We start from the raw sequence: 24,877 nt of genomic DNA, 5'->3' as shown, positions 1-24,877 counted from the left end.
CGGCCTCTTCCAATTTATAATGATGCCGTTCGGGCTACACGGAGCCACGGCTACGTTCCAATGGTTGATGAATAAGGTCTTACAACCCCATGACCAGTATGCGGCGGCGTATACAGACATCGTAGTCTATAGCGACAACTGGGAGGACCACCTACGCCATCTGGCTGGGGTGTTGCAGGCCCTTAGAGCAGCCAGCCTTACAGCTAACCCAGTGAAGTGCCACCTTGGGCAAGAGGAGGTAACCTACCTTGGATGTACGGTAGGGGGTGGGAAACTGACGCCCCTAATCAGCAAAGTGCAAGCCCTCAGAGAAGTACCCGTCCCCAAGACGAAGAAGCAAATGCGCCAGTTTTTGGGCCTAGCTGGATATTACCGCCGCTTCGTGCCAGACTTTGCATCCATAGCCGCCCCTCTGTTGGACCTGACAAAGAACGCGCAGCCTCGGTAAGTGCAGTGGTCGGAAGAGTGCAACGAAGCTTTCGAAGCTCTGAAAGAACAACTCACGCATGAACCAGTCCTGCGACACCCCGACTTTTCAAAAGAATTTATACTTCAGACAGATGTCTCGGAAGTAGGCCTGGGGGCCGTACTCTCCCAGGAATTGGATGGGGAAGAACACCCGATACTGTATTTAAGCCGTAAACTGTTCCCCCGGGAACAACGTTACTTCACAATAGAGAAAGAGGCCCTGGTGGTGAGATGAGCCATGAACGCCTTACGTTATTATCTGTTGGGGAATAACTTCAGGCTGATCACAGACCATGCCCCCTTACATTGGATACATAATATGAAGGACGTGAACCCCCGGATACTATGTTGGTACCTCTCACTCCAACCCTATGACTTCCGCATATTTCATCGCCCAGATCATGCGTACTGGGCATGCTTTAAGTGCACAGGGAGTATAAAGGGAGGGAATTCAGCTCCATCTGGGCTGGTGGCCGCAGGGGAAGGACCTAACCGGGAAGCTCCTGCAGGGGACCAGCCAACGCTCTCGAAGCTGCTGGGAAGGGAGGCTTCTACAGGCCGGCACGAACCCCTACCGGGGGAGGAAACAGGGAAGGCGATGGACCCGGAGACCCGCGGAGAACCCTGGGATTCATGGGAGACCCCAACTCCCAAGCCAGTAGGAAGCGACCCGGGGGGGGGTAACGGACTGGTACCTTGCCCCCGGTAAGCCTCAGCGTGTGTCGGTAGGACCCCCCCCCTCCCCGCTGAGCCAACAGTAAGGTCCTACTGCCCTGTGACAAGGGCTTGCTCAAGGGACTCTGGCCGTTAGGCCATGCTGCCCTGCAACCAGGGGCAATCCTGTGGACTCTGGCCACTAGGCCGTGCTGCCCTGTGACAAGGGCTTGTTCTATGGACTCTGGCCCTGTAATGAGGGGCGTAAACCCTCACAATGGATTATTAAGCTTGCTACAGTTAAGGGCCTTATATTAGGTTGAGGCTTTGTGGGAGTAGTTATGCCAAAGTCTGGAATTTACCTGAATAGGCCTAAGGAGAGAATCCCAGGTCAGATATTTTGCACGCTGATTTTGAGAGACTAACAAGTAACCACAAACAGGTGCAATACGCCACAGGATTCTGAAAGAAGGGGTGGGTTTAGCCATTAGGTTGCTATGCAGTATTTCAGCAGTTGGACGCATTCATATACTGGAATTATTAATAAATAAGTGATGTAAATCATGAGTATTAATGCTTGATGTTTAATTATGGACTTCCCAAAGGCCACATATGGGTTGGGGCAGCTATTGATATTATTGTAATAAGAGTAAAGGAGCAGATATGGTATACAGCCGTACTATTACCATAAGGAAGCAGATAAAATACCTCTCCTAGTTACCTTTTTTTCATTTTGTCGGGTCCCCGAGACAGTACGAACTGAAGCAGGACCTCCCTTCTGATGGTCTCCCTTGTCCCTTGATCTTTGTTTCCAATGGTGTCCATAACTTGTAAGTATGCACAGTGCAATACCCTCTTTACTATACTTATATTAGTCTAATTGTTATGTGTATTGATGCTTGCCTATGATTCCAATTATAACTGTCTGTATTAAATCAAGTTTGTGTGTTTCACCAAATTCCATCTTCTCAATTAACTTTGAGTAGCCATGTACAAGGGCAAGTTGTACCCCAATACGTAATCTTATAGGTGTAAAAATTGTACAGGCTACACTACTACCCTGTGACATCATCAACAAAGTGCCCATTTGTGCTTGGGTAGTGGCCCTACTCTGGGAAAGAGGAATGCAGCAAGGACTCAGGATCGGTGGCCGGGGTCGCTGTGTCTACAGATGGGGAGGTTACAGGGGGAGGGAGGTAATGAGTGGGAGAGGGAGGTCAAGAGTTAAAATAATAATATTTGGGGGGAAATTTTTTGTAATGAAGTGAAACTGAACAGAAATAAAACTGGAGTGTAGGCTCTAAAGCAACAAGGCTTGGGCAGAGATTCGGGGTTAAAGGTCTGGGATCCCCCATAGCTCTATATCCCCAAACCTCTCCTCCTACCCACTGACCCACCCAGCCCACCTCCCGGGTGCCCTTCCTCCAGACTCCCCTCCCCTTCTTCCCATTACACTCGGCCATCACCACCTCCCAGCACCTTGGAAGCTTCTTCTGTTCCCTCCTCGTCTCTCACTACTTTATCCCTCCCTGCTGCTGCTTAGCTCTAATCCTACACACACACTCCCCATGTCCTGGCACCCCAGAATTATCTACTCCACCCCTTCTCCTCCCCTCCCATGGCTCTGTTCTCCCTTCACCCGTGGGGTCCTGAATGGCAACATTATACGCTCTCCTATCAAAAGAGGAGTTCATCTGACTGTCACACAAACCATGCATGAGTCATACACCTATTTACTTAATTTAGAATTCTACAGGCAGCATATTTTCCTCTTAAAATGAGGAAAAGGCATGAAAGCTACAGTTATTAATGCAATTATTAATGCATCCAATAAGGATACATTAAATGCAATTTTAAAATGACTGACGGCACCAAAAAGGCACATGTCCAAAAACTATACTAGTGGGTGGGAGATAAGGCATAAAAAGGGGGGCAAGGAAACTTGTCAAAACTTGTATGACAAATAAAGCTATAAAGTTATTATTACTCAGGTTCTTTAGAGACCCCACAGCTTCTAATAACCAAAGGGACAGGACTCCTTACCCAGCAAGACCACCGTCTCATAGTTCTCCTGCATAACATCTCTGTAGAGGCCTCTCTGAGTGGGGTCCAGCAGAGCCCATTCCCCCTTGGTGAAATACACAGCCACCTCCTCGAAAGTCACCGGCCCCTGAAAAAGCAAGAGTCCAACACTCAGTACCAACCCCAATATTCACGGAACAACTGCACCAGGTAAATGGAAGCTCCGGGAGACATATGTTAACAGAGTCCCACCCCACGTTGCTTAGAGCAGCCTGGAGGGATCAGAGGGTAGAAAGAGAGAACCTTTGTGTCTCCCAGCTGACAGACGGAGGCAGGGTCTTCACATTTATCACATACCTACTAGCCAGAGCTTGATATAGGGGCTGGGGCTGTCTTTGGACCCTAATGGTAGGAATCCCAACACTCTCCAAATAAAATATATGGAAGAAAGCGGACATCTATAGTAAAGAATATAAGTTAGAAGGTCAGAACTGTAGAAAATTGATAAGGGAAGCTATCAGAAACGACCAATCAAGGAAAATAAGAAGGAAGTTTTTAAAAAGTATATTAATTACAAAATGAATCCTAAGAATGGTAGTGGTCCATTACTAGATGGAAATGGCGGAATTATCAAAAATTATGCAGAAGAGGTAAAAGTGTTCAATAAATATTTCTCTCCTGGGTTTGGGGAAAAACAGATGATGTACTCATATCATAAGATATTTGACGAGGACACTCTTTCCATTCCAACAATAGCTCACAAGGACCTTAAATAGCAGCTATTAAAGTTAGACATGTTTAAATCAGCAGGTCCAGATAACTTATATCCAAGAGTTTTAAAAGACCCAGTGGAGGCGCGTGGTGGACTATTAATGTTGATTTTAATTAGGACTTGGAACACTGGGGAAATTCCAGAAGACTGGAATCAAGTTAATGCTGTGCCAATATTTAAAAAGTGTAAAAGAGATGACCCAGCTAATTACAAGAGTGTCAGTCTGACATCAATACTGGTCAAGATAATGGAGCAGCAGATACTGGATTTTATTAATAAAGAATTAAAGGAGGGTAATATAATTAGTACCTATTAACAAAGGTTTAGAGAAAATAGATCCTATCAAACTAACTGGATATCCTTATTAGAGGAGATGAAAAGTTTGATTGCAGCTAATAGTATTGATGTAATATACCTAGACTTCTGTAAGGCATATGACTTGGTTCAGCACAATATTTTGACTAAAAAAACTAGAATGATACAAAATAAACACGGCATACATGAAATAGATTAAAAACTGTGATTGTTAAATAGCACAGGGCCAAGAACCAATCCCTGTGGGAACCCACTACAAATAAATCCACTCGACCATGGTTCCGCATTTATATTCTTATCAATGACCTAGAAGAGAATATAAAATCATCACTGATAAAGTTTGCAGTTGCCACAAAGATTGGGGGTGGGGGTAACTAATGAAGTGTCAGTAGATTCAGGATCCAGCACTGGGAGTCTGAGAAATTTTCCCAGCCCTGGCTGGGAGGTTATTTCCTGTTCCACAAAGAGGGAAAGTTCCATTGCCAACTCCTGTGCCTTGAATCTAGGCCCTATCTGACATTACACCCAATATTCATCATAGTGGTATGATTAAAATATGATGAGGACATAATTATGATGCATTTTGTACAAGATGTGTCATGTGAGGTGTTATTGGAAAAGTTATGATTTGCTGAATACGATTATCCTATTTGTGTACATGTATCATGTTTGTATCTGTAGTTATGGATATTGACTATGTATCTGTATTTCAAATGTGCTTACTCTGGGTAACACCCAGACCTAGCCTTTCAGGTACAACAATGAAGAAGCTAGACAAGTGCTGATAGCTCATCAACAAAGACAATGGACTATAGAATATCTTAGCCTTCTTGTGAATGTTTCAGGCAGCCTATGAGTCATGGCTACTATGACTCAGCAGGGCATGATAGGGCATGTGACCAGACCACATGACACTGGACTCCATTTTGGTACCTGTATTTTCCCACAAACTGCAGAGGGAACGGACTTTGGAACAAAGGGTTCCCACCATATGGAAAAGCTACATAATGTGGGGTGTGACATCATCTCTTGGCCTCACTCCCCACACAAGAGAACACCTGGAAACACCTGAGGAACAAAAGACTGAACTGGGGGAAATGCTAGTCCCAGGCTAAAGGGATTTCTAGCCTATGTATGGAAACTTGGTGGACTGCTTCTATCATCAGTCAGGGTGAGACATTGCTAATTCAAATCCTATCTATCTAGCATGTTACTATGCACTATAAGATGGTATAATTCTGGATTTATACTACAGCAGGTGTGCAAGGTTGGGGAGCTGGGAAATTGGCTGTTGTCTTCTATCTGTCCTTGAGTGGCTTAGGTAAAGCACTCAGGTAGCTTAGTTGGGTGTATGGCGCCACCTGCTGTCGTGTTGGGTGATAACAGGGCCTGGAGAGGCTGGCTGAATCTCCAGCAAAACAGTGTGAGAAGGGCCAGCCCAACTTGAGGGTTAGAGGACACAGCGATTCCCAGAAGCCCCCCAGACTGCACCCCAGGGGTGACAACCTATCACAGCCTAGATTACACAAGTCTCAGCAGGTTTGTTACAGCCTGTCCCCTCCCTTTCTCCACCCTAGATATTTCCTGCCTCCCACCACCTTGAGCAGCTCCCCCGCTTCTATGCCTTTACTGCTCCACTCCCTCCAAGCAGAACCCACCACCAGCTCCCTGATAATCTCTTACCTGAGCCAGTTCCATTGCAGCTATTTCCTTCCCGCTGGGAGGATGGGATGATCTGGAGTGAAACGTGGATGTTATTCTGTAGCCTGCCAGGGTGAGAAGGGCAATTTGAGAGAATTCAGATGGGGCTTTCGTCCATTCCACACGCCGATTCCCCCCAGGACTTTTCCCTGCTAATGGACATTCTAGGTTCTGCCACACTGTGAAGCACAGAGTGACCTTATTCCAGTACAGGCCTAGCCCCCTCCCACCAGGGTGTAACCCTCTGACACATGGTGAAACCCTCCCAGTAACAGAATCTCTGAACCAAAGGCCAGAAAAGAGCAGAATCAAAGGAGGCACTTTGGGGGATTCTCCCTGTCATTGTCCCAGGCAACTGTCTCAGGTTTACAAAGTTGTTTGATGCTCCAGCCTTTATACAGTCTCTCCTGTGAGTGCCCCCTTTCATGGGCTGGGCCTAGTTTTAGCTTTTGGCAAGCGTGACCCCGGGGACTCTGAGACCTGGCCTTCTTGCCTCAGCACACCTTGTTTCTTTCTGTGGCTCCCCAGTGAGTCCAAATGAGTAGATACTCCTGATACAGAACGGCCCACTGCGTCAGACCAATGGTCCATCTAGCCCAATGGCCAATACCAGGTGCTTCAGAGAGAATGAACAGAACAGGTAATCATCAAGTGATCCATCCCCTGTCACCCATTCCCAGCTTCTGGCAAACAGAGGCTAGGGACACCATCCCTGCCCATCCTACCTGTGACACTGGCAGATGAGGTGTTAGCTCTTGCAAATGCCCCCATATCTTAATTGAACATGGACAAACACATAGCTGGAATCAGTCTGGCTCATCCTGTGTTAGGATTGTTAAAACAGGTTGTGAAGGCTGAATCCCCACTCTGTCACTTCGAGTGCAGAAGGTGGGGGCCCACAAGGATTTTAAAAATTAATACTGGCCACTCCAAGCTTGTATTAAACTCCCAAGGTTACAGCTTCTCTCTGACCTTGGCTTGGTAAATGCTGCCACCACCCAAATGCAAAAAACCCCTTTGAACCCAGGAAGAAGCACTTGGGAATTCCGCCCTGTGGGGTACCTTCAAGCCCTTTCTCACACATACCCCTCTGGGGAACAGCTGAGAAAGAAAACAGCCACAACCAATTTCCTGTCAGCTAATCAAACAACATGCACAAACCTTTTAGGACAGCAAAAATCTTAAAAAAGGTAAATTTTATTAAAAACAAAAAGGGAAAAAATACATCTGGAACATAGGCTTTTTGCTAGATCTTAAAAGAAACAATTACAAAAATTAAGCATCCAAAATAGCTTTCTTGGGTATTCAGCTTAAAGGTTACAAGCAACAAAAACATCTGGGGTTAGCACAGAGGAGATCCACAAGCCAAAATAAGAAATAAACCTGATCATGTCTAGCTAAACATTCTGAGCTACTTACACATTTGAAGTTCAGATAAGTAGTTCTAGGCATGATCTGATGATTTATGATCATACCTGGCTTAAGCTTTACACAGCATTCCTGCTGCCCTCTGTTCCCCTCTTTCCCGGAGAGCAACAGACAAAGGGAAAGTTTCTTTCCCCATTTAAGAAAGTTCTAGCCTTCCCATTGGCTCTTTTGGTCAGGTGCCCACTTTTTCCCCTTTACCTGGGGGACATTTTAACCCTTTACAGGTAAAGCAGGTAGAGAACAGCTACCAAGAGGGACTTTATGTCTAACTGGTTGTCCATAAAAGGAAGCTACCCACTCCCTTCATTTATCACACAGGTATTAGAATTATAAGAATGTGTTTAGTGTTTAGACTTTATGGAATGCTTGTGAGTTGCTGCCTAGGTTAATATCTGACTAGTTGCATTGTGAGCCTCTGTGGCTATGTAAATCACCAGACAGGAGAGAGACTTGACCTATGTGAAATGCTGATATGATGGAGATGCGGGAGACAGGCTCTCCTGGCTCCACTCCCATTAGGGTATGTCTGCAGTACACCAGGGAGTGGGGCTTTCAGCCTGGGTCCGCAGACTTGTGTTAATGGTGCTCAGGCTAGCACATTAACAATAGCTGTGTAGACATTGCAGCTCAGGCTCCCAAGCCTACCCCTGGTTTGAGAGACCGAGCTCCAGCCCAACCTCCAACGTCTACACAGTTACACATAGCCCACCAGTGCAAGTGTGTGGACCCAGGCTAGGAGGATCTCTCCCAGAGGCAGTGTAGACATACCCATTATGTGCTACTTCCTAGCCTTTGCTTTTTGCAAGGCTGATCCCCACAGCTCCACTACTCTGGAGGCAGTACCCCTTTGTGTCATGATGGCACGTCAGTGAGCCCGAATGATTTGAGACTCCTCCTAAACACCATCTCTTTTGGGGTGCTGCAGCCATAAAAAACGGTTACCTAACTTTCGTAACTGTTGTTCTTCGAGATGGGTTGCTCATGTCCATTCCCTTCTAGGTGTGCATGCACCCACATGTGCGGTCATGGGAGATTTTTGCCTGAGTGGTACCCATGGGGTGGGCTGTGGCGCCCTCTGGAGTGCCATGCTCATGCAGCGGCATATCAGGTGCCGCTGGCCCTACGCCCTCTCAGTTCCTTCTTGCTGACAACTCCGGGTAATGGAATGGACATGAGCTATACATCTCGAAGAATAGCAGTTACAAAAGGTAGGTAACTGTTTTTCTTCTTTGAGTGCTTACTCAGGTCGATTCCATTCTAGGTGACTCACGAGACGTGTCCTTGGAGGTGGGCTCAGAGTTCACAGTGTGGAAGCAGAGCAAGGCCTGACAGGGATTGGAAGGGAATTTCAAATGCAAACAGTCTTTGTTAGCAAGAGTCAGGCTAACTGTAACCCTAATAACGCGAGATTTGTAGAAGTGAAGATTGTGTGAGGCGAGTGGGAAAGAACTGTGTGAGAAGTTGTTGCGACCTTGTGTAGATAATGTGTAGATAATATGGAATGTAGACTAGAGTCTAAATAAGTGAGAAAAATAAGTTATCAGGATGACCTATGTATAAACAAAATGCAGCTGTTGCTCATTATTGTCTGTAACAAAAGGTATAAATGCTTGCTGTAATTGTTTACCTGTAGAGAGACCTGCCTAGGAGGGGGAGACCCTGTGTCCTAGTGCACTCTCTCCCTCTACGCAATTGCTTGAGAAAATAAAGCATCTGACTTTGCTGTACCCAACCAAAAGAGTGAGAACTGTGGTTTTTCTCTGACAACAGTCTTGCAGCATTGCCCTGCCAAAGGCAGCGTCATCTCAAGCTTTCTGGGTAAGAGCGTAATGAGATGCAAATGCGTGGACGGGCGACCAGGTTGCAGCCAGACAGATTTCTTGGATTGGCACCTGTGCTAGGAAGGCTGATGATGAGCCTGCACCCTAGTGGAGTGAGCTATCATGATAGTCGGCAGGGGCACCTTTGCCAGCTCCTAAGAGTAGTGGATGCAGGCCGTGATCCAAGACAAGATTCTCTGGGCAGACACTGGGTAACCCTTCATCCTGTTTGCGACAGCAACGAACTACTGTGTTGATGTTCAGAACTGCTTTGTTCTATCCATGTAGAAGGCCAGCGCCCGTCTGACATCCAGGGTATGCAGCCTGCATGCCTCAACCATCTCATGAGGCTTTGGACAAAAGATGGGTAAGTAGATTCCTTGACCAGTATGAAACTGGGAGACGACCTTGGGCAGAAAAGCCAGGTACAGACACAACTGGACCTTGTCCTTATAGAAGGCCGTATAAAGTGGGTCCAACGTGAGTGCCCTGATGTCGGACACCCTATGGGCTAAAGTTATAGCGACCAAGAAGGAGGCCTTCCAGGAGAGAAGCAGGAGGGAGCAGGAAGCAAAGAGTTCAAAGCAGGGACCCATGAGCCTTGACAGCACAAGATTCAGGTCTCAAGGGGAGACCGGGTCCCAGACATGAGGATAGAGGCGCTCCAGACCTTTTAAGAACTGTGCGCCATCATGGGACAGGCGAAGACCGTCCTGCCTTGAAACTTGGAAGCTCTGGGAGGCAGGCAGGCAGCATAGTTCCACCCACACCCCATCACACGAGAGCAGCCAAGAAGCATCAGAGTGAGGGGAGGAAAAAAAGCACCCCCACTCTTCCCAGCAGAGTGAGGGGGCAGAAGTCTTCACATTCATCACTCACCTACTAGCCAGAGGCTGATACAGGAGATGGAGCCCCCAGCAGGGTTCAGGGACAACTCCCTGGTGCGAATCGCAACACCCTCCTCACTGCCAGCAGCTGGATAGGAGGGGATGGGGTGTCTTCCCTGAGTTTCACTGGTGGGTGCCCCTTTATGTCTCACAGCAGCCTCTGGCCAGTAGGTTCAGGCTCCAGTATTGAAGTCAGGTAAGTTTTCCTAGCCCAGTTCATGGGGGGGGGGGGGGGGTGTTTCCTGCTTGTCTAATTAGGGAATTCCCAGCCACAAACCATAGGGGTCTGGTGCTGGGATCTAGGCATCACAGTAAACAAATCTCAGCAGGTTTATCACACCCTGTCCCCCTCCCTTTCTCCACCCTGTGGCTTTCCTGCCCCCTCCCACCTCCAGACCAGCTCCCTCAGAAGTGCTCACCTCCTCTGTATTTACTGCCTTTCTCCCTCCAAAAAGAACCCACCAGCAAGTCCCTGATAATCCCTACCTCAAATGGCTCCACTGCAGCCATTTCCCGTCCCTGGGAGGATGAAAACATCTGGCGGGAAACGTGGATGTTGCGCTGCAGCCTGTTAGGGCAAAAAGGACAATTGGGGACATGTCAGAACGGGAAATAATATTACAGCACAATTCCCCCCCAACTCTTTCCCTGCACACGGATGGTCTAGACTGTCATGCAAATCGAAAAATTCAAAACACAAAAATTTGGGGAGCTAGGGGGGTGTTATCTACCCAGACATCTGTTTGTGTTTGATTGAATTCCTTTTCTAAGTGTCCAATAAGTTCTTGGAATGTACAGGGGACACCTGTTTTCTCTGAGAGGATGGAAGCAGTAACTGGAAGAGGAAGGAATGAGTTAGGAAACTGAAGGCAGAGAGAAATATGGGCAAAAGTGATGAGAAAATGATCGATGTCACGGTTCTATGAGAAGGAAGGCATGAAATCAGCAGAATAAGGACAATGGATGTCCAAAAGGCAGACTTCAACCAACGCGGAGAACTGGTAGGTGAGGTCCCACAGAAATAAAACCTCAGAGGGAGAAAAGAGTTCAGGAGAGCTGGCTGGCCGTTCCTCAGAAACAATATTAAAGGAGCAGCAGCAAAGGATCACAATGTGAAGGAAAGACAGACAGAGTAAGTGGCCAATATGGCTCTACCATAAGCTCTTTCATGACCAGAAAATAAAAAGGAATCCTATAAAAAGTGGAATCATGGACAAATTTCTATGGATGAGTACAAAAGAATTGCACAAGCATGTGGGAACAAAATCAGAAAGGTTAACTCACAAAACACCCTTGGAAGTGACCCAAAAAAGGCAATAAGATAAGGGTTCTAAAAATATATTAGGCACAAGAGCCAGGGGAAGGGAAGTGTAGGTCCTCTACTTACCAGAGAAGAAGAAGAGCTAATAATAGATGACATCAACAAGCGAAGGTGTTTAATGCCTTTTTACATTCACTAAAAAAATGTAATTGTGATCAGATACTTCATTATTCTTAACCAAGAGGGGGAAAGTACAGAAACCACAACGGAGAAATAAGAGGTTGAAAAAATATTTACATAAGTTACATTTAATTTAAGTCAGCAGGGCCTAATGAAATTCATCCTGGGCTACTCAAGAAATTAGCTGAAGCAATCTTGGAACAGTTAACAATGATCTCTGACAACTCCGGGAGGATGGTGAGGTCCCACAAGACTGGAGAAGGGCAAACATAAAACCTGTCATCAAAAAAGGGAACAACGAAGACCAGAGGCCAGTCAAGCCTAATTTAGATACCCAGAAAGAAAAATGTATTAAACAATCAATGTATAAGCACCTAGAGGATAGCAAAGTGATAAGTTATAGCCAGCATAGATTATCGAATACAAACAATGCCAAACCAATCTAATTCCTACATTAACAGGGGTACTGGCCTTATGACACTGTAGACGTGACATATCTTAATTTTAGGAAGACTTTTGACAGAAGACCCCATGACAGTCTCATCAGCAATCTAGGGAAATGTTGTGTATTTGAAAGTCTGTACTCAAAGAGTAATTATTAATGGCTCGCTGACAAACTGGGAGGATATATCTAATGCGGTCCCACAGGAGCCAATCCTCAATCTGGTACTACTCAATATTTTCATTAATGACTTGGATAATGGAGTGGAGAGTGTGCTTATTAAATTTGAGGATGACACCAAGCTGGGAAGAGTTGCAAACACATTGGAGAACAGGATTTATAAATTAGAGAATTGATCTGAAGGAACAAGATGAAATTCAATAAAGACAAGTGCAAAGTACTACATTTTAGGGAAGGAAAATCCAATGCACAACTACAAACTGGGGACTAACTGGGTAGGGGGCAGTACTACTCAAAAGGATCTGGGGGTTATAGTGGATCACAAATTGAATCTGAGCCAGTCACGTGACTCAGTTGTGACGAAGGCTAGTTCAGTACTGGAATAGGTTACCAAGGGAGGTTCTGGAATCATCATTGGAGGTTTTTAAGGACAGGTTGGACAAACACCTCAGTGTTGGGGGGCTGGACTAGGTGACCTCTCATAGTTCATTCCAGCCCTACAGTTCTATGATTCTATTCTGAGGAAATGTTTGGTCATTTTATTACATCACTGACCCGGCCCACCCCACTAGCACTAAACTGAGACATTTTGAAACCCTCCCAGTAACAAAGTCTGGGAACCAAATACGAGACAAGAGCAGAACAAAAGGAGTGACTTGGGGGATTTTCCCTGACACTGTCCCCAGGGCAGCACACTCCCACAGCCCAGAGCACAGGGAGAGTCAGGAATTGACTTTTCCTCTCCCTGCACCTCACCTTGTTCGCTGGAAAGGGAATCTGTCCAGGGATGCTGCAGTAAGTGTGTGTGGGCAGGTTAGAGATCTGGGAATCTCTCTTCCTAATTATTTCTCCCACTGACCGTATCAATCTGTCTCTCCCTTTTCTCCTTGTGTTTCCCCATCTCCTGTCCCTCCTCCTCTGGCGGACAGACAGCCATTCCTGGGTGTTCGCTCTCCTATGGCTGGATCGTCTCCTACAATTGCTAAGGGGAGGAGAGCTGTGGGGTGAGGAGGGACTATTTGTGCAGAGTCAGTTTCATGCCTATCCCCAGCACGTTCCCTGAGGTCTCTATCAATCACCTGGAGTATTTGACTCAGATGTTGGTGTGGGCAGAGCCTAGGGCTGGCCCATGGAGCTAATTACAGCTGGAGAAAGTCCTCACCTTGCCTGGGCACAGGGGAAGCTTCACTCCAAGTCAATCCCAAGCCCACACCGCACCAGGGGAGCAGCAGCTGCTCAGTCTGGGCTCCCAGATCACAATGCAGGCAGCAGCGTCTGACCCAGGAAGCTCAACCCCAATATCCTGAGAGAGAGACACACACACACAGTCAGACAGAGACTGAGGGCTTCCCCCCTCCCCTTTAGCAACAACTGAAACCCCCTCCCCACAGGGACATGTCCTGATTTTATTTGTTCCCATGTTAATCTGGAGTCACTTCATGTTCTTCCTTGAAGTGTCTCTTGAGTAACACTGGTCTCAGTGAGACCAGAAACATTGCTCGGAAGGAGGCCAGAGTCCTTTCCTCCTCCCTCACCCCCTCTGCCCCTTCTCTTCTGAGAAGGATTCATAGCAACAGTTTTCCCTCCAAAACCTGAAGTTCCAGCAGTTCTGAAAACGGGGAGAGAAGCAAAGCCTGTCATGATTTCATACACCTCTACCACAATATATCACAACCTGATATAACACGAATTTGGATAGAACGCGGTAAAGCAGTGCTCCGGGTGGGCGGGGCTGCACACTCCAGTGGATAAAAGGGCAAGTTCGATATAACGTGGTTTCACCTATAATGCGGTAAGATTTTTTGGCTCCCGAGGACAGCGTTATATCGGGGTAGAGGTGTATCAGTAATTGATAAATGGATAGAAAGTTATCAGCAGCCCCTGCCAGCCATTCACACAGATGAGGGCAGCCCTGGGAGATGCTTCTTTAAACAGGAGAATGGATGGCATGGAGGAGCCAAAATTTTTAAGAAATTTCCGTGCCCGGTGACTGGCAGATAATGGCCAATAGGGACCCATCCCAGAGACGACATCTCAGCACTGGGCGAAGCAACCCCTCATGGAGACCATTCATCATAGGGGTTTGGGATACTGCTGGTGAATGTAGTGAGGGGAAAGTGAGGGGCTAATACAGTAGCATGGAGATTCTCAACCACTCTGGGTACAGCCTGGGCAGCAAGGAGCCAGTCACAGAGTAAGCCCCCTTCCTGTGCCCACTGAAGAAAAGAAAAGGGTCCAGCCAATTGTCCTATGAGCAGATTAGAGACACCCATGGGCAGCAGGTATCCTAGGCAAGGGTAGGCTGTGCCTTCCCAAACAGCCTAGCATGGCCTCGCCCACACGCCATCCCCAGGCCAGGCCCCCTCTGGTTCCCTTCCCAGAGCGCTCTGCCTTGGCTGGCCTGGGCTGGCTGGCCTGCCTCCTGCAGGGAGTCAGGGCACCTGATGCTGGGGCCGCATCGCCTGGCGCCCCGGGGTAGCCACCCCACCTGGCCGCCCAGAGACCCCCGGCACACAGGGAGCACTGCCACCTGGCGTACCGGGGCCGGGAGCACAGTTACCCTGCACACCAGGGCCCATGGTGTGGGTGCTCTGGGCTCCTGGGAAAGGCTGAAGAAGGAGAACCTCCCACAATGGCCGGATCACCAGCTGCCCATGGAGACACCCTTCCCCCAAACAGAGGGAGACCTCTGGCTTTGATGTGTATTAAATATGGGGCACTTTCATCAGCAAACATTTTAATGGAGATAAAGGGGGAGAGAAATGAGAGTCTCAAATGAGAGGGGAAAGCTGATCATTTCAAACCCTGTAATTGGCAGGATGATGAATGATTCAAGACAACAAATTCCCTCCAAAACAGGAGAAGTTGCTGCAACTAAACATGGTAACATCTCCAAACCTGAGATGCTTTTTAATAGACATTTGATAATTAAATGGAAAAAGGCAAAATCTGAACAGCCTGACATCAATGTTCAGTCCTTAAAAAGACAAGGGTGGAAATCTGAGGAATTTTTGATGAATTTTCACAAAATAGAAAGGAAAGTGGAAAAATGTGAGGGATTTTACATCGATAGTCAATAGTAGGTAAAGAGGTAGAATTTGAGTGAATTTCATATTGTTACTTGACAAATCAAAAGAAAATGGAAAACCTGCAAAAAATTTCTATCAATATTCAAGAATTTGAGCAAAGGTTAAAATCAGAGGATATTTTATGTTAATGTTTTATAATTAGAAAGAAGTGAAAAAAATCTTAGAGAATATTAAATTAGTAACACATAACTAGAGAGGAAGCCAGGCAAAAGTTTGCAATATTTTAGAGTATTCTCCTGAAGAAGAGCTCTGTGTAGCTCAGAGATTTGTCTCTCTGACCAACTGAAGTGAGTCCAATAAAAGATATTACCTCACCCACCTTGCCTTTCTAAATGCAAAGCAACGCACATTGGAGAGAAAAACTGCAGCTCCTTATACATTGGGGGGTAAATTAACTATCAATTGTAGCCCATAGATCCAGCTTTAACATTTATTTTATGTAGCAGTAATGTCAATATCTTACCGGACACAAGCCTGTAGATTTCTTGCTTCAGCAGTTAGCATAAGGCTTGAGGTCTATGAACTCTGGCACAGATAAAACGGCCTAAGGGTCATCCCTAAGTTTTGGGGAACTGGAAATAGTGTGTCTAAGGGGGAATTTGGTCCATGATGACACCAGCCAACCACAGGAACATGAGCTAACGCTGGCTTTTGGATACAACATCCGCTGATGCCTCACCACAGGAGTACCATGGCGACAAATATGATAAGTTATATTAATGGTCTCACTAACCCAGGAGAAGGACACCCCAACATTGGTAGGGTGAGGAAATACAAATAAGAAACAGAAGAAACCCCTACTGAACATGAATTAGACTGAGTGGCACAACGTAACATATTATAAAAGTTGTATCCCAGCCTGTGTGCAGGAGAAGAGAGAGATTTAGCCCTTGGAAGGTGCCAAGATGATGGCTACAGGTGATGATGAAGAAAGTGATGGGGATGAGATGAACATTTCAGGTTGTTCTGCAAGGGATGATGAGAGTATATGGATGTTCAGATGTACATTCTGTATTATCTCTATCTTACTGAGTTACAGTGTTTGTGACTTTGCTAAATGTATTATTAAACTATTGTAAATATAAAAGGGTCCCTATAGTGAGTGTTGCAACTGTGCACAACGGGGTTTCCAACTATAGAGTAATTTTAATATTACTGGGCCTGATCTTGGGACAAGAACCTGTCAACCCTCAAATGATAACTGGGAATTCTTAGTAATCAATATAATTAATACATAAGCCAAAGATCAGGCTACACAACTCAAGAAAAGGACCTGCATGTTGATGTAGACAGCTCAATTAAAAAGTCCACTCTCACAGCTGCCACCAAAAAAGCTAACAACATGGTAGGATTCATAAGGAATGGGATGCAGAATAACATCAAACATTTGTATATAAGTCAAAGGGCAGCCTCTAATATCCTGGAACCACCATGGTTACTACAGCACTGCACATAGGATATTTTATATCCATCTTTGAGAACTGATGAGGAAATAGGTCAAAAAAGAAATATTTGATAATATGACAGAAAACAACCAAGATCTGAAGGGATTTTATATTGATACTTAATACGTGAGAAAATTGGGACAGTTTGATGGGATTGTCTATAGAAGTTCAATATACACACGCATACAGTAATGGTTCCCACTTCACCACCACCATTCCCATGGGCAGCAGGAAGCCCTTTGTGAAGGTGTTTTAAGAAGGCCAGGGAGGGGGTCTGGAGCAGGAAAGCTCCCTGACAGTGGGGAGGGGCAGCAGTATGGGATGGGCAGAGGACAGGCAACTGGAGGCTGTGGGGAGCTGCACTAGAAAGCTGGCGGGGGTGGGCAGCAACTGGGCCTGGTTACTCCACTGAGAACACTCACTTCTCCCTTCCCCTCCTGTGTCCTTTCCATGCCCTGTTACTGGCAGAAAATGACCACCCTGTCCCACCCCAGAGCCAGCCATGTCTCCAGGCTCCCCATAAACTGCGCCCACTAATCCCCTTCCAGTTTGGGGAAGGGCTCAGGGCAACAATTTCCCACCTAAACAAGAACAATTTGCTGCAGATAAAACGGGTGGGAAAATTTCCCAGAGCTGAGGAGATTTTAAACTGACCTTTGAGAATTAGAAAATGGGGCAAAATCCAAGGAGGAGAATAAAGACATGGACAATCATTGGAGAGAAAAAGGTGGGGTGGAGGGAGAATCTACTTGGATTTGATACCCCTATTTGATCATTAGAGAAAAAGGGGAAGAATTCAGGAGAAATAAATCAGAGAGAATGTCATTAACCCCCCCCCCCCCCCCCGCCGCACTTCTCCCCCTGCGATCTCCTGCCTGCCCAGAGACAGGTCCATCTCTCCCAGTTCACACGGTCTGTGCCCTCCCTCCATCGCTGGCTCATTTTTCATCCCTCCCTTCCTAACCTACCCCCCCCGCCCCCGCGCGCCTCTGGGGCAGCCCCTGGCTGGAGCTGGGGGCAGGGTCACTGCTATGAACGCAGCTCGGAGCCTGCCCCAGGTGCGGTAACAACCAGGGGCGGGGGGATCTGGGCCCCCTTGTGCAGAGGCGCTTCCCCGCCTGTCCCTGCGCCCAGAGCATCCCCCGAGCCCTTTGCTAATCACCTGCAGCCTCCGGCCCGGGGCTGCCCAGGGGGCGGGTCCCAGCTGGAGAAAGCCTCCCCCGGCCGGGCACGGAGGGGTTAATGCCGGGCTCCCCCCGCACAGACCCCGGGGAACAGCAGCTGCTCAGCCCAGGCCCCGGATCACACGGAGGCAGCAGCAGCGTCTGGTCCGTGCCAGAGCCCCGCCCCCAGGAGCTGCCCCGCCCCCGGTCCGTGCCAGAGCCCCGCCCCCAGGAGCTGCCCCGCCCCCGGTCCGTGCCAGAGCCCCGCCCCCAAGAGCTGCCCCGCCCCCGGGCTCTGGGCGTTGTTCTCTCGGCTTCTGCCTCCCGGCCCCGCCCCCAGCTACTCCAGCCCCTAGGGCAAATGCCGCTGGGGCTTGCACTGAGCATGCGCAGTAACAGCTGCTGAAACCCTCCCTTACCTGAGCTGCAGAAGGCGGAAGCACCCCCGGGGCAGGCTGGGAGATGTAGTTCCTGAGTCTCTCCGGAGCAGAAGTGACGTTGGGCACTGCGGAGGACAAGCCGGGCTGCGAACGCGCGTGGGGCGCTGCGCCTCTGCCTGGCTCGCGCGGGGCCGTTGGAGCGTCTCCGGGAGCCGCAGAAGAGTTTTGTGCCGTTCAAGCTCTGGACATGCGCAGATGGGGTGTCCCGCATGCGCAGAGGCAGCGCTCACCCGCTGCTGCTCCCTGGCGCTGCGGGGCCGGGCTGAGCAGGAGGGTCTGTGCCGGGGAGACCCATTAACCCCCCCGTGCCCGGCCCGCGCCCTGCTCCCGCTGGGGCCGCCCCGGGCTCTGCCCGCCCCGCTGCGGAGCTGCAGCCTCCAGGTACCGGAGCGAGCCCCGGGGGCGGGGCCGGGCGGTGACTCTGCCCCAGTGTCCGTGGGGGGGACCCGGCATCTCGCAGCGCCGGGATCTGCTCCCTGGGGGCAGCGCCCGCGGGGGGCTCGGAGCTGCTGTTCCCGCAGGAGCCCAACGCCCCCGGGCCCGGCCAGGCTCTGCCCTGGGGCCCCACGGGGGGAGGGGACCGGCCCCCACTGGGGTCCCTGCGTGGGGCCGGGCGGGGGGGAGACCTGGGAAAGGGGCGGATGGAAAATGTCTGTGCAGCCCGCACATGGCCGGGGGGGGGGGGGAGGAGAAGAGCAGGTGACCCCCGAGGAGCGGGGAGAGGAAGGGGGGGCTGAGATCCCCTCGGATTTACCGCTGCCCCCTCCCTGGGGACCCCCCATCCTCTCCAGCCCTGCCCCCTTTCTCTCTAGAGAGCAACGAGCAACATCCATGGTGATACCCCCTTTCCCTCAAATCCCTCCCCCGATTGTTCCCCATTTTCTCTCCACTTCGCCAATATCCAGTTCAAATCTCAGGTTTTTGGCGTCCCATCCCCCCATTTTTACCTGCAGTGATTTGTCCTTATTTAGGTGGGAAATTGTTCCCCTGAGAGATTTCTGAACTGGAAAGAGGGTTAATGGGCAGAGGCTGGGAGAGCCCTGAGACAGGGATACCTCTGGGCCGGGGGGCCACTCTCTGCTGGCAACAGGGCATGGAAAGGCCCAGGAAGGAAAGGGAGGAGCAAGAGTCCCTCATGGAGACAGCCCAGCCCCAGGTTTCCCAGTCCTAGCTACTTCCCCCTCCCGCACCCCGCTCAACCCAGCAGCCCCTCCCCCCCAGGCACCACCTGCTAGTCATATTTCTAGACCCCACAGCCAGTGACCTTCTGATTCCAGCCCCACTCCTTTCCCCTGGGAAAGGGACATCACCCAGGGCTGCCTGCTGGCCATGTGAATGTGAGGCAAGAAGAATCCATCCCATTCTGTTGTTGATTGAATATCGCTGTATAATCCCCTCAAATTTCCCCTCTTTTCTCTTGAACTGTTGAATGGTGACATAAAATCTCCCCAGGTATCGGTGCTTCTCTCTTCTATTGGCAAATATTTAGTTTGTGTCCCATTTTCTCCTCAGTTCTGAAATACTGAAATTCTTGAAAATCTTTCTGCTTTTCTTTCCAGGTGTCTGATTGAGATCAGGGTTCTTATTGTACTGAGCGTGTCACAGGCCCTGCCTGAGATCAGGTTCCCCAGTGTGCCGGACACTGCACAAACCCTGACCGAGTTTGGGGAACTCGTTGTGCCAGGAACTGCAGAGACCCCAACAGAGATCTGTGCCCTTGTTGTGCTGGGCACTGTAGAGACCGCAACTGACATCAGGCCCCACATTGTGCCAGGTAAAACTGAGACCTGGACTGAGATCATGGCCCCCCTTGTGCCAGGCAGCGCACGAGTGCGAACCGGATTGCTGCCTCCATTGTGCTGGGCACTTCAGAGACCTCGACTGAGATCTGTATCCCCGTTAGGCCTGGCACTGCACTGACCCCAACCAAGATCACACCCCACTGTATTGGGCACTGCACAGACCCTGACAGAGATCCTGCCCCCATATTTTGCCAGATGCTGCATGGACCCCAAACAAAATCAGGGATCCTGTAATGCCGGGAGTTGCAGAGCCCGTGAGTCAGATCAGGCCCCCTGTTGTGCAAGGCTCTGCACAGACACTGACCAAGCTCAGGGTCCCCATTATGACAGGTGCTGAACAGAGACCGAGGGTACTTCTTCACTACCCGCCGTATCGGCGAGTAGCAATCGATTAGTTAAGATGCGATATATCGATCCCCGAATGCGCTCACCGTCGATTCCGGAACTCCACCAGAGCGAGCGGCGGTAGCGCAGTCAGACGGGGGAGCCGTGGCCATCGATCCCGCACCGTCTGGACCCTAGGTAATTCGATCCAAGATACTTCGACTTCAGCTATGCTATTCGCGTAACTGAAGTTGCGTATCCCCTCCTCCCCCCCCCCCCCCCCCCAAGTGTAGACCAGCCCCAAGGGTATCTCTACCCTGCCATTAAAAACCCACAGCTGGCCCATGCCATCTGACTCAGGCTCACAGGGCTCAGGCGAAGGGGCTGTTTAATTGCAGTGTAGATGTCTGGGCTCGGGCTGGAGCCAGGCTGTAGGACCCTGCGAGGTGGGAGGATGCCAGACCTTGGGCTGCAGCCCAAGCCGGATCATCTACACCACAATTAAACAGCCCTAGAGCCTGAGCCGTGTGAGCCCAAGTCAGCGGGCACAGGCCAGCCGCTGGTGTCTCACTGCAGTGTAGACATGCCCACAGTGACAGCATCCTTGCCACAAAAAGCTCAAAGGCTAAATAGGCAAATGGTGGGAGGCGACTCTCCATTTTACAGATGGGGAAACTGAAGCTCAAAGAGATGAAGTAATTTGCTCAAGTTTGCATGGAGAATTTGGGTCAAAACTGGGAACTGAACCCAGATTGTTTGAATTCGTGCCTCTCCCCTTAACCCCAAGCCCAGCTTGTGAGTGTACAGCATTGTTTTGGTCTGAGTGTTTGCATTGCATTGGCTTCCAAGGGAGGTTGTGGAATTTCCTTCATTGGGGTTTTTAAGACCAGGTTAGAGGTATGCCAGTCTTGGAATGTCTAGGGATACTTGGTCCTGCCTCATCACAGGAGTCTTGAGTAGACGACCTCTCAAGATCCCTTCCATGCCCACACTGAAATAATTCTGTTTTGTGCTATGTCCTGTTCTATGCTGAGCTGTTTTGCATGGTGCCATTTGGAACTCTAATGCACCATGTTGTGTTGCATAGTTTTATAGTGCATTGTTTTGCCTCAGCTTGTTTGGTGCCTGTGCTGTGTTGGTTTGAGTTGAGCTATTTTGCATTGTGTACTTTTGTCCTAGAATGTGTTAGTTTGCATTGTGTTGCTTTCTTCTCCTTTGTATAATGTCATTTTATGCTGTAGAGTGTAGGTTGTGTGGGTTTTTTTTTTTTTTTTTTTAAATTCCCTGACATTATGTTGTGGTGGGTTTTATTCTGTATGTTGTGTTTTGTACGTATATATTGCATAGCATCATAGACATGTAGGGCTGGATAGGACCTCAAGGTGTCATCAAGTCCAGCTCTCTCTGACAAGGCAGGACCAAGTATATGTAGATATTATCTCTGATAGAGGTTTGTCCTACCTGTTCTTAAAAACTTCCAGGGAAAGAGACTCCATAGCCACCCCGGTAAGACTATTCCAGAGCTGAACTACCTTAGCTCTGGTGAGACACACACAGATTTTAGTGGTGAGCAGCTCTGCAGAAAGGAGTGGGCAGCTGGGTAAACAGACTAAAATTGGGAGGAGAAACATTGACGTGTCCAAGGTCACCCAGGCTGTCCATGACAGAACTAGAAATAGATCCCAGTTCTAGTGCCACCGTACTGCTGTTTTGGGTACTGAAGGTCGCTGCCACACTGGTGTTTGAGTGGTAACCATGTTAGTCTGTATCAGCAAAAACAACGAGGAGCCCTTAGAGACGTGGCACCTTAGAGACTAAGAAATGTGTTTGGGCATAAGCTTTCATGGGCTAAAACCCACTTCATCAGATGCATGGAGTGAAAAATACAGTAGGCAGAATATATATACACAGTACATGAAAAGATGGGAGTTGCCTTACCAAGTGAGGGGTCAGTTCTAACGAGACAATTCAATTAAAGTGGAAGTGAGCTATTATCAACAGGAGAAAAAATCTCTTTTTGTAGCGGTGATCAGGGTGGCCCATTTCAAACAGTTGACAAGAAGGTGTGAGTAACAGTAGGGGGAAATTAGCATGTGGAAATTAGTTTTTGTAGTGACCCATCCACTCCCAGTCTTTATTCAGGCCTAATTTGATGGTGTCCAGTTTGCAAATTAACTCTAGTTCTGTAGTTGTTTGTTGGAGTCTGTCTTTGAAGTTTTTTGATGAAGAATTGCCAATTTTAAGTCTGTTATTGAGTGTCCAGGGAGATTGAAGTGTTCTCCGATTGGTTTTTGAATGTTATAATTCTTGACGTTTGATTTGTGTCCATTTATTCTTTTGCATATAGACTGTCCAATGTACATGGCAGAGGGGCATTGCTGGCACATGATGGCGTATATCACATTTGTTTTAGGCACTGGTGCAAACCTTTCGTATAGACCAAATTTACACTAGTGCACTCTGATTGGCGCTGGTGCACCATGTCCCAGTTTGAAGGTTTGGGGGATGGTGGTGATCAGGGGAGGGGGACAGTGACCTCACTGAGGCCTAGGGCTGGCTGAACAGTGCAGCTGGTAATGGAGGGGCAGCAGTGAGTGCTGGAGGTATGAGCCAGGAGCACAGCCCCACAGGACTGGACACTGACTTCTCCTGACCCAGGGGACACACCCAGCTGTGTGCAGGGACTGCAACTGAGCTGCCCTGCCAAGACAGCCTGTGCATCTATGGACAAACCACCTTTTCCTGCATGTTAATACAATGGGGTCTGGGGACCTTTCCAAGCTGCGGGTGACGGGGCTCTGGAGTTACCTGGGTCTGTTCCTGGATCGGTCACTGATCTGCTTGGTGATGTTGGGGAAGTCACAGCCCCTCTGTTTTCCTCCTACCCATTGTCTACTTGGATTGTGATCTCTTTGGGGCAAGGACTGTCCCTCTCTGTCTGTGCAGTGCCCAGCACAATGGGGGTGCTGATCTCAGTCAGGTTCACTGCCATGTGCAACATGATGGGGCCCTGATCTCCATCAGTGTCTGTGCAATGCAAAGCACAGTTTATAGACTCAGACTTTACAGCCAGAAGGGAGCATCATGATCATCTAGTCTGACCTCCCGCACATCGCAGGCCACAGAACGTCACCCACCCACTCCTGTAATAGACCCCTACCACTGGCTGAGTTAACGAAGTCCTCAAATCATTATTTAAAGACTTCAAATTACAAAAAAATCCACCATTTACACTAGTTTAAACCTGCAAATGACCCATGCCATGCCCCATGTTGCAGAGGAAGGCAAAAAAAACCCAATACCCCAGGGTCTCTGCCAATCTGAGTCTGGGCAAAATTCCTTCCCATCCCCAAATATGGCAGTCAATTAGATCCTGAGCATGTGGGCAAGACCCAGCAGCCAGACACCTGGAAAAAAATTCTCTAGTATCTCAGAGCCCTCCCCATGTAGTGTCCCATCACCGGCCTTTGGAGATATTGCTGCTAACAGTTGCAGATCAACTACATGCCATTGTAGGCAGTCCCATCATACCATCTCCTCCATAAAGGTATCGAGCTCAGTCTTGAAGCCAGGTAGGTTTTTTGCCCCCCAGTGATTCCCTTAGGAGACTGTTCCAAAACTTCATTCTGATGGTTAGAAACCTTTGCCTAATTTCAAGCCAAAACTTATTGATGGCCAGTATCCATTTGTTCTAGTGCCAAAATTGGTGCTTAACTTAAATACCTCCTCTCCTTCCCTGGTATTTATCCTTCTGATGTATGTATAGAGAGTAATCATGTCTCCCCTCAGCCTTCTTTTGGTTAGGCTAAACAAGCCAAACTCTTTGAGTCTCCTCTCATAAGACAGATTTTCCATTCCTCAGATCATCCTAGTAGACCTTCTCTGCACCTGTTCCACTTTGAATTCATGCCTCTTAAACATGGGAGACCAGAATGGGCCACAGTATTTCAGATGAGGTCTCATCAGTGCTTTGTATATGTTGCGGATTGTGGAGGAGTTAGGGCCCTGCACCCCTCTTCCCGAGATTCACTGTGACTCTCAGCCAGCCAGTAAAGCAGAAGGTTTATTTAAGGACAGGAACACAGTCTCAAGCCGAGCGTGTAGGTACGACCAGACCCCCTCAATTAGGTCCCTCGGGGAGGTTCAGGGGGCTTAGACCCCAGCTTGGGGTTCCCTGCGTTGCACCACCCAGCCCCAACCGAAACTAAACTCCCAACTCCTCCCGCTGCTCCTCTCCTTTGTTCAGTCTCCCGGGCAGAAGGTGTTAATTCTCCCCACCCCCGTTCCTGGCTCAGGTTACAGCTCAGGTAGCTTCCTTCAAGGGAAGTCCCACATCCCCACTGCAACCCCCCTGCAACATTCCCAGGTCAAATCTGCCCTGCTCCCTGCTCCGTCACAGTATAACAGTACTAACCTTTCCCTGTGTCTACTGGAAATACCTCGCCTGATGCATCCTAGCACTGCATTAACCTATTTCATGGCCG

The 24,877-nt window shown here is 48.7% G+C and overlaps 2 protein-coding genes across 27 annotated transcripts in view; one reads left to right on the top strand and one right to left on the bottom strand.

The window, feature by feature from the left end:
* The window catches only part of LOC101935620 (zinc finger protein 135-like), a 38,146-nt gene extending 19,668 nt beyond the window's left edge, over nucleotides 1-18,478 (bottom strand). The window contains exons 1-7 of one of the 12 annotated variants that reach the window (XM_065570010.1): nucleotides 18,247-18,385; nucleotides 13,293-13,433; nucleotides 10,554-10,635; nucleotides 6,436-6,548; nucleotides 5,915-5,997; nucleotides 3,166-3,292; nucleotides 1,693-2,287 (exon numbers count right to left, since the gene is read on the bottom strand). In XM_065570010.1, coding sequence (XP_065426082.1) covers nucleotides 2,229-2,287; nucleotides 3,166-3,292; nucleotides 5,915-5,997; nucleotides 6,436-6,523 — 357 coding nt within the window. In that variant the 5' untranslated portion in view covers nucleotides 6,524-6,548; nucleotides 10,554-10,635; nucleotides 13,293-13,433; nucleotides 18,247-18,385 and the 3' untranslated portion in view covers nucleotides 1,693-2,228. Of the gene's footprint in view, nucleotides 1-1,692; nucleotides 2,288-3,165; nucleotides 3,293-5,914; nucleotides 5,998-6,435; nucleotides 6,549-10,553; nucleotides 10,636-13,292; nucleotides 13,434-15,682; nucleotides 17,802-17,826; nucleotides 18,027-18,246 lie in introns of those variants that run through there. The other 11 variants (XM_065570011.1, XM_065570012.1, XM_065570000.1 and 8 more) reach the window with 11 other exon arrangements.
* LOC101933774 (zinc finger protein 34-like) overlaps nucleotides 18,463-24,877 on the top strand; it is a 28,897-nt gene continuing 22,482 nt past the window's right edge. For 6 of the 15 annotated variants that reach the window (XR_010593182.1, XR_010593181.1, XM_065570062.1 and 3 more), the window contains exon 1: nucleotides 18,506-18,648. Coding sequence is in view for 2 of the 15 variants with exons in the window: in XM_065570058.1 (XP_065426130.1) it covers nucleotides 18,463-18,648 (186 nt within the window). In the remaining 13 variants the exon portion in view is untranslated. The other 9 variants (XR_010593183.1, XM_065570068.1, XM_065570064.1 and 6 more) reach the window with 4 other exon arrangements.

Source organism: Chrysemys picta, chromosome 16 (genome assembly GCF_011386835.1).
Source record: "Chrysemys picta bellii isolate R12L10 chromosome 16, ASM1138683v2, whole genome shotgun sequence".
Lineage (NCBI taxonomy): Eukaryota > Metazoa > Chordata > Testudines > Emydidae > Chrysemys > Chrysemys picta.
Note: the sequence above shows the minus strand (reverse complement) of the source record. Positions and strands in the feature narration are given on the sequence as shown.